Here is a 9,637-nt window from a genome sequence, read left to right on the forward strand (position 1 = left end):
TGCAAAATGCTTAATCCTCAAAGAGTGAGTGGATAAATCAAATCAAAAATGTTTCAGATAAGGTCAACACAGCATTATGAAAGAAAATTATATTTGTCAAAATTGATTAGAATAAAAAGAAACAATGGATTTAGTATATTGGAACTTTCAAAAGACATTTGCTAATGTGTCACACAGAAGGTATAAGATGGGATTGGAAACACCAAATACAGACATCAGTTAAAAAGATAGGAGGAACAAAGGGATCATTTTCAAGTTGCAACTGCTACCTGTTGGGTGCCATAAGAATCAGTTCTGGGGAGTCAGCCATTTATAACTGGTATTAAAAGGGACAGAATATAAGGTATCCAAATTTGTTGTTGATACAAGATTAGGTGGAAAAGATAGCAGTGAGGATGATGCAAAGACTCTGCAAAAATATAGTGATAGGTGAAGTAAATTAGGAAAAATAGTGCCAATGAAACATAAGTCAGAGTCAGAGAGCTACAGCACAGAAACAGACCCTTCGGTCCAACTCATCCATGTCTCTCATCCCATTTGCCAGCACGTGGCCTGTACACGTCTAAACCCTTCCTATTCATATATCTATCCAGATCCCTTTTAAAGTGTTGTAATTGTACCAGCCTCCACCCACCTCCTCTGGCAGTTCATTCCATACATGCACCACTCTCCGTGTAAAAAGGTTGCCCCGCAGGTCACTTTTAAAGCTTTCCCCTCTCACCCTAAATCTATGCCCTTTAGTTCTGGATCCCCTACCACCCCCGGGAAAAGATCCTGTCTATTTACCCTATCCATGCCCATCATGATTTTATAAAAAAGGTCCATAAAGTCACCCGCAGCCTCTGACGCTCCAGGGAAAACAGCCTCTCTATTCGGCCTCTCTCTACAGCTCAAACCCACAATCCTGGCAACATGTTTGCAAATCTCTGAACCCTTTCAAGCTTCACAACATCCTCCCTATAGAAATGTGAAATTATTCATTATGGTGCGGGTAACAGAAATCAGAATATTTTTCCAATTGGTGAGGTGCTATTAAATATCGACATAGTCAGTTCTGATATAACAGTTTAGTTCCATTCTGTGTGATCTCGCATTATAAGAAAATCATGCAATAGTCGCCCTATTTACACTAATGGGGCCACAATCACGTTATAGCCAATACAAGTAAGAAAGTTCACTTTTACAACTAAATCTAAATTCTTCAATTGCAATAAAGCCAATCCATGTTGAAGAAATACACAGTGTAGCAAAAGTGATTGTATTCAGAGGAATATGGATGTCCTTGTAGAAATAAGAACACAAAAGTTAGCATGCAGTTATAGTTATAAACAGAGTCATCCAGGACAGAAACAGACACTTCGATCCAACTAAGCCATGCCAAGCATAATCCCAAACTAAACTAATCCCACCTGCCTGTTCCTGGCCCATATCACTCCAAATCTTTCCTATTCATGTCCTTACTGAAGTGCCTTTTAAACATTGTAACTGTGCCCACATCCACCACTTCCTCAGGAAGTTCATTCCATATGCAAACCACCCTGTATAAAAGATTTGTCTTCTTTAAAATCTCTCTCCTCTCAATTTAAAAACATGTCCCCTAATCTTGAAATCCACTGTTTTAGGGAAAAGACACCTATAAGTGTTGTGTTACTTTTTATTACAAAGAGATTGGAATACATGAAAGGAAACTTTATTGCCAGTTGTACAGGGCTTTGGTAAGATGGAATGATGTAAAGTTTTAAACTCCAAGAAAGGACATGCTTGTCCAAAGGGGATACAACAAAAGGTTGACTAGATCGATTCCAGGGAATGGGAGATTAATTAAAACAGGCCACTACTCAGGAATTCAGAAGAATGACAGATTACCTCATTGGAAAACATGAGGTTCTGAAAAGCCTTACCAGATCAGATGCTAAGAGACTGTTCGACTTTGCTGGTGAACCTAGAACTAATGGTTTTGCTCTCAGGATGAGAGGACATTCATTTCAGAGTGAGATTAGTTTTTTTTAAAAAACTTAGAAGATAGTGAATCTTGGAAATTTTATCTTCAGCAGGCTATGCATATTCAGTTATTGAATAATATTCAAAGCTGAAATTGGCAGATGCTTGGATGCAAAGGAAATTGACAGAATTGGGGATCAAGACGCGCTACCGTTTAGCGCCAGACATGATCTTACTAAATTGCAAAACAGGTTCAAGTGGCACTACGATCTCCCATTATTTTTTCTTAAATGTTCAGGGTTGAGAAACAAGGGTTAACACAAGTTACATATAACAAAGTAGCAACAAAATGAATTGCCAACGCAGATAATAACTACCTTCCAGGTGTACAGGACATGACCATTCATTTCAACATGGACAATTTGTAACTCCTTCCTCGAGGGCCTCGTAGATAAATCTAAAAATTGAATTAAATGAAGAAAACATATTTTATAAGTTAGATTACATGCAAAACGTGGCAAAAAATGCACTTAACAGTCCGCACCTGACACTGATGTGTTACTTTTCGCACAGACACAGAAACTAATTTGAATCGATTTGCAAGCGCTGACCGACGGGGCACGGTTTAGGAGTTGTAAATAGAAAAGTTAAAGTTTTAAATGCCAGTTCCTTGCTAATTAGATTTAAGCAATTCAAACTTTAAACTCAATCTTAGGTACCACAAAAGGGGTATTATTCAAGATTTACTACCCAAATACTTTTTAGAAATCTGTATATTAGCTCACCATTGTATTGAAACAAGTTCATTAGAGAGCTTACCATTTTCATCCGATGGGGTCAGTCTGCACTTCAAAAGCCAAGGAACGACGTCATCTTCAATATCAAAAAAAGGCTTTAATTCCAACATTGTCACTGCGCTTCCTCCGACCTTTAAAACTAAATGTTCTTCCACTGCCCCAACTGGAAACGTCGGGAACGGAATTTCTTAATGACAATGAAAACAACCACCTAACAACTAAACTCCAAGCAATACCTTCAAACTAACTGAGCTTCCCTCATCACAGTGCATCATCCAACATCACTGATCCACTTCTCCCTTTCAAAATACACCAGGAACTCCTCTACACACCAAGCACACAGTCCCACACAGACTGTTCTGATTTACGCCTTGTAAAACCAAGCAAGCAGTGCAGACTTGCAGGAAGGAAGAGAGTTCTGAGCCTGTGATTAGCTGACACGGTGCCAATCGCCATATCCTCAGTGAGCGCGGCCTGGAATCCAATCCGATTAATTGTCCAATTACAGCTTTTGAAGTATCGTATTACTGGTTTGTGGAGCCTCGTACGAAACGTAGCAGAAATGTCGGCTGTTCATAAATCGTTTCCCAAAAAATCTTCACATAGATATTACAGTTTGGTCTGTGGCCTGCCCTATTTTTGTAATGACATGGAAGTTCCGGTGTTGGATTGGAATAGACAAAGTTAAAAATCTCACGACGCCAGTTTATAGTCCAATAGGTTTATTTGGAAGTACAAACTTTCGGAGCGCTGTTCCTTCGTCAGGTCGCGAATGGGAAAGGATCATAGAACACAGAATGCATAATAAAACTATCAGTGTCATACAACTGATGCGATGTATTGAACAAACCTAGATTGCTGTTAAATCTTTAATCACTTAGAATGGTGTTGCAAATTTCAATTGGTTAATATGTAAATCCCAAAACTTCAAGTCACAGGCCCCAAATAATTTAAGGTTTTATCAGGTATAAAGAAAAGTGACATCTCAGCTCAAACAATGCATTAAAGGAGTAAGATTAGAGTATGTCTATATCCCAGCCTTGAGTCAGACTGGTTCTATTTCCAAAGTAGGAATTTATAAAATGTCACATTGCCTACAGATTGTGTGCTTTTTAAACAAAATAGAATGTATCTGCAAATACAAATCTGCAAATGCAAATTCACCTCATACACTTTGTGTGTGTGTGGGGGGGGGGGGAAGGTGAGAGAGTGTGTATGTTTGTTAGTGTGTGTGTGTGCTTGATAGTGTGCGCGCAAGAGTGACATAGTACAAACCTATGAGAGTATGAGTATGTGTGTGAAAGTTTACAGTGTTGTGGTGTCACCTGTAGTGTGACATGAACCCAAGATCCCAATTGAGGCCATCCATGGGTACCAATCTTGGCTACCAGCCTCTGCTCAGCAACTCTGCGTTGTGTATCCCGAAGTCTGCTGTGGACTTAGCTACAACAACTGATGAATGGACACCACGCAAAAACAATTGCCAGACAGGGATGTTCCCTTCCAGTGGAGGAACATTTCAGCAGTCAAGAATATTTAGCCTCAGATCTTAGGGTGACTGTTCTCCAAGGTAGACTTTGGGATACACAACAACCCAGAGTTACTCACCCAGAGGCTGGAAACCAAGTTCAGTACCTATACACTCATACAAGCACACATAAACACACACAGTCACACACGATCACACTCACACAAACCCTCTCTCGTACACACGGTGTCTCTCGCTCAGACACCCTCTCACAGGCATATACTCTCTCAGATTGACACACACACTATCAAGCATGCACATATGCACAAACACACTCACATTCTCCACCTCCCCCCTCCCCACACACAAGTCTGTGGGGTGAATTTGCATTTCCAGATACATTCTATTCTGTTCAAAAACTACACAGTCTGTAGGCAGTCAGTCAATGTGACATTTTATAAATTCCTACTTTGGAAATAGAACCAATCTGACTCAAGGTTGGGATACAGAGAGACTCTAACCTCATACCGTTAACATTTTGCCTGAGCTGAGATATCACTTTTTTTATTCTAATAAAACCAGAAGTTATCTTGACTTGAAAGAAGTTCTGGGATTTTCATATTCATCAATCGAAACCTGCATCCCCATTCTCAGTGATTAAAAACTTAACAACAATTTATTGCGTCAGTTGTACGATACTTTGATCTTTTACTATAAATTCTGTGTCCTATGATCCAGCTCCATTACCTACCTGACAAAGAGTCAGTGTTCCAAAAGCTTGTCCTTTCAAATAACCCTGTTGAACTGGTGTTATGTGATTTTTAACTTTATTTTCGCAATACCGAGATTTTCTGTCATCTGTACCTCTAGTGCAATCATACATCATATAATAAATAAACGACTGTCAAAGACAACTTGACTTTCTATAACACCTTAAACATGAGTGTTATGAATCAAAATTTGACACCAAATCACAAGAGCTGGTAGGAGAAATGACCAAAATGTTTGATCAGTGTCAATTTAGGGAACAATTATTTCATCTTGTGATTGAAGCCAATACAGCTACTCACACATTGAGATCCCAGACTGGAGTATTTCAGGCCATTGATGTCTGTCTGCAAAGCTATTGACTCCTTATCTCTAAGTAAAACTCTTGAACTCCTTGTATATTGGATAGAACTCCTTTCACCACATCTGTATGCAATAGGTACTCAATTACAGATCTCAAGTATCTATGACCACAGTGGAGAGTGATGTCTTCTCTCTTACTGAAGTTAGATTTATCTGATCAATTAGGTTAAAACAATGACTGCAGATGCTGGAAATCAGATTCTGGATTAGTGGTGTTGGAAGAGCATAGCAGTTTAGGCAGCATCCGAGGAGCAGTAAAATCAACGTTTCGGCAAAAACCCTTCATCAGGAATCTGATCTATTACATCATCATGATTTACATGAATCTTATTATATCACTCCTCCCTCCAACTTGATCTCTACTTGGTCTGTGTTATTCTAGTAGTTTACTTATACTTACTTACATAGTCTTTCTGTGGAAAAAGGAGGAAGACCTTGAGGAAGCAATTCAGTCCCTCGAGTCTGTCCCACCATTTAAGATGGATGATCCCATCTTGGCCTCTACTTTCTTGCCCATTCCCCATAATCCTTTAACCCTTACTAATTAAAATCTGTTCATCTATCCTTCAAGGTATATAGTGCGCCAGCATCCACCACCATCTGGGGTGATGTATTCCAAACAATTTAAGACCCTTTTTGAGAATTAATTCCTTCTGATCAATTTTAAATCTGCCATCACTTAGCCTAAAACTATCACCTCTCATTCTAGGTTGCCATACAAGGGGAAAAATATACTATCCATCTACAGTATCAGTTCCCTTTAGCACCTCATATACCTCAATAAGATTTTCTCTCATTTTTCTCTACTCTAGCAAGTATAGACTAACTGGTCAATGTCTCCTCATAGGACAAGCCTTTCATTTCTGCAATTAATTCAGTATTTACTCAGGAACAGGGCATTGTCGTCGATGTGAATACTGAGTCACAAATAAGTAGAATGGATGGCTTTGAGGTATGTAGAGAAGAGGTGTTGGAAATCCTGGAAAAGGTGAAAATAGATAAGTCCCCTGGGCCTGATGGCATTTATCCTAGGATTCTCTGGGAAGCAAGGGAGGAGATTGCAGAGCCATTGGCCTTGATTTTTATGTCCTCGTTGTCGACAGGAGTAGTGCCAGAAGACTGGAGGATAGCAAATGTGGTTCCCTTGTTCAAAAAGGGGAGTAGGGATAACCCTAGTAACTATAGGCCGGTGAGTCTCACTTCTGTTGTGGGCAAAGTCTTAGAGAGAATTGTAAGGGATAGGATTTATGCACATCTGGATAGGAATAATGTGATCAAGGATAGTCAGCATGGTTTTGTGAAGGGCAGGTCGTGCCTCACAAACCTTATTGAATTCTTTGAAAAGGTGACGAAGGAGGTTGATGAGGGGAAAGCGGTAGATGTGGTATATATGGATTTTAGTAAGGCGTTTGATAAGGTTCCCCATGGTAGGCTACTGCAGAAAATACGGAGATATGGCATTGAGGGTGAGTTGGAGGTTTGGATTAGGAATTGGCTGGATGGAAGAAGACAGAGGGTAGTCGTTGATGGCAAAGTTTCTTCATGGAGTGCCGTCACTAGCGGTGTTCCGCAAGGATCTGTTTTGGGACCATTGCTGTTTGTCATTTTTATAAATGACCTGGAAGAGGGGTTAGAAGGTTGGGTGAGCAAGTTTGCGGATGATACGAAAGTCGGAGGAGTTGTTGACAGTGAGGAAGGATGTGGCAGGTTACAGCAGGATATAGAGAAGCTGCAGAGCTGGGCAGAAAGGTGGCAAATGGAATTCAATGTAGCTAAGTGTGAGGTGATTCACTTTGGGAAGAATAACAAAAAGATGGGGTACTGGGCTAATGGTCGGATACTTGGTAGTGTGGATGAGCAGAGGGATCTTGGTGTCCATGTACACAGATCTCTGAAAGTTGCCACCCAGGTAAATAGTGCGGTGAGGAAAGCATATGGCGTACTGGCTTTTATTGGTAGAGGAATTGAGTTCCGGAGTCCTGAGGTCATGATGCAGTTGTATAAGACTCTGGTGCGGCCGCATCTGGAATATTGTGTGCAGTTTTGGTCGCCATACTATAGGAAGGATGTGGAGGCACTGGAACGGGTGCAGAGGAGGTTTACCAGGATGTTGCCTGGTATGGAAGGAAGATCGTATGAGGAAAGACTGAGACACTTGGGGCTGTTTTCATTAGAGAAAAGAAGGTTTAGGGGTGACTTGATTGAGGTGTACAAGATGATTAGGGGGTTAGATAGGGTTGACAGTGTGAACCTTTTCCCGCGTATGGAGTCGGGTATTACAAGGGGGCATAGCTTTAAATTAAGGGGGGGTAGATATAGGACTGAAGTTAGGGGTAGGTTCTTCACTCAGCGAGTCGTAAGTTCATGGAATGCCCTGCCAGTAGCAGTGGTGGACTCTCCCTCTTTATGGGCATTTAAGCGGGCATTGGATAGGTATATGGAGGATAGTGGGTTAGTATAGGTTAGGTGGGCTTGGATCGGCGCAACATCGAGGGCCAAAGGGCCTGTACTGCGCTGTATTCTTCTATGTTCTATGTTCTATGAACCTTTTCTGAACGGCCTCCAATGCAATTATATTCTTCTTCAATTAAGGGGATCAAAACTATACACAGTACACCAAATGTGGTCTCATTAACGCCTTGTACATTGCAACAATACTTCCATAATTTTATATTCCATTCGTTAAGCAAAAATTGGCAATTATTACCTGCTGTACCTTCATTCTAGCTTTCTGTGGTTCATGCATGAAAACACCTAAATTCATCCACCCTTACCACATGACACCTGGAGGAAGAACACCTCATATTCCACCTTGGGACCCTGCAACCACACAGGATCAATGTGGATTTCAACAGTTTCCTCATTTCCCCTCTCCCAACATTATCCCAGTCCCAAGCCTCCAACTCGGCATTGCCTTCCTGACTTGTCCATCACCTTTCCAATCTATCCGCTCCACCCCCTCTCCAACCTATCATCTTCTCCCTCACCTGAATTGAATTTAATTGAATTGAATTGAAATGATTTGAATTTATTGTCATGTGTACCGAGGTACAGTGAAAAGCTTTGTCTTGCGAGCAATACAGGCAGATCACAGAGCCAAGTAGCACAGATAAGTAAATAATAGGCAAACCCCGGCAAAAACAAAAACACAGGTACAGGCGAATATTAACAGTCTGTGAGTCCATTCAGTATTCTAACAACAAGAGTAGAAACTGTTATGAAACAGACTAGTGCATGTGTTCAGGATTCTATATCTTCTCCCCGATGGTAAAGGTTGTAGAAAAGCATTGCCAGGATGGGATGGATCTTTGAGAATGCTGGCAGCCTTTCCTTGACAGCGGGCCTGGTAGATCAATTCTATAAGTGGGAGGTTGGCCTTTGTGATTGTCTAGGCCAAGTTCACCACTTGCTGTAACCATCTCCAATCTTGAATGGTACACTTGCCATACCAGGAAGTGATACATCCAGACAGAATGCTCTCAATGGTGCTCCTATAAAAGTTGGCAAGGGTAAATATCCTCAGCTACCTGAGGAAGAAGAGACTTTGTTGGGCCTTTGTAACCACTGCGCCCACGTGAAGAATCCAAGAAAGCTTGTTGTGGATGATCACTCCCAGGAGCTTGACACTCTTCATTCGTTCCACCTCTGTGCTGTTAATGTGTAGGGGGGGCATGAGTAACATCCCGCCGAAAGTCAATAATGAGTCCCTTGGTTTTGCTGGCATTGACAGCAAGGTTGTTCTCAATGCACCATTTTTCCAGGTCTTCCCCCTCCAGTCTGTAGTCTGTTTCATCACCATCTGAGACTCTACCGACTAAAGTGGTGTCATCAGCAAACTTGTAAATGACATTAGTCTGGTATTTGGCGATGCAGTCATGGGTATACAGTGAGTACTTTAGGGAGCTGAGTACACACCCGGGGGGGAGCGGAGGGGGGGGTGGGGTTCAGTGTTGGGTGCTTGTGAGGATCAAATATTATCTCCAATCTTCACTGATTGTGGCCCGTCGGTCAGGAAACTGAGGATCCAGTTGCAGAGAGTGGGGCTTAGTCCAAGATCACCAAGTTTAGTAATCAGTCTTGAGGGGATAATAGTGTTGAAGGCTAAACTGTAGTCAATGAGTAGGATTCTTACATAGCTGTTCTTGGTGTCAAGGTGTTCTAGGAGGAGTGAAGGGCAAGTGATATGGTCCAAGACCAATAAGCAAATTGGTCCGAGAAGGTGTTCTAAAAAGAGACAGTGCAAGATAGGAGATGATTACATATCGCTCCCAGATCATCACTACGCCTTCAATGCTTGCTT

At 41.4% G+C, this 9,637-nt stretch overlaps 1 protein-coding gene across 4 annotated transcripts in view; it reads right to left on the reverse strand.

The window, feature by feature from the left end:
• The window catches only part of gsap (gamma-secretase activating protein), an 89,403-nt gene extending 86,178 nt beyond the window's left edge, over window positions 1-3,225 (reverse strand). For 2 of the 4 annotated variants that reach the window (XM_087999512.1, XM_043713816.2), the window contains exons 1-2: window positions 2,761-3,193; window positions 2,319-2,398 (exon numbers count right to left, since the gene is read on the reverse strand). In XM_087999512.1, coding sequence (XP_087855638.1) covers window positions 2,319-2,398; window positions 2,761-2,848 — 168 coding nt within the window. In that variant the 5' untranslated portion in view covers window positions 2,849-3,193. Of the gene's footprint in view, window positions 1-2,318; window positions 2,399-2,760 lie in introns of all 4 variants that reach the window. The other 2 variants (XR_006315096.2, XM_043713813.2) reach the window with 2 other exon arrangements.
• Between the last annotated feature and the right edge of the window lie 6,412 nt (window positions 3,226-9,637).

Source organism: Chiloscyllium plagiosum, unplaced genomic scaffold (assembly GCF_037043375.1).
Source record: "Chiloscyllium plagiosum isolate Xiang-an unplaced genomic scaffold, Cpla_swu_hap1 HiC_scaffold_23, whole genome shotgun sequence".
In the NCBI taxonomy this organism is placed as follows: domain Eukaryota; kingdom Metazoa; phylum Chordata; class Chondrichthyes; order Orectolobiformes; family Hemiscylliidae; genus Chiloscyllium; species Chiloscyllium plagiosum.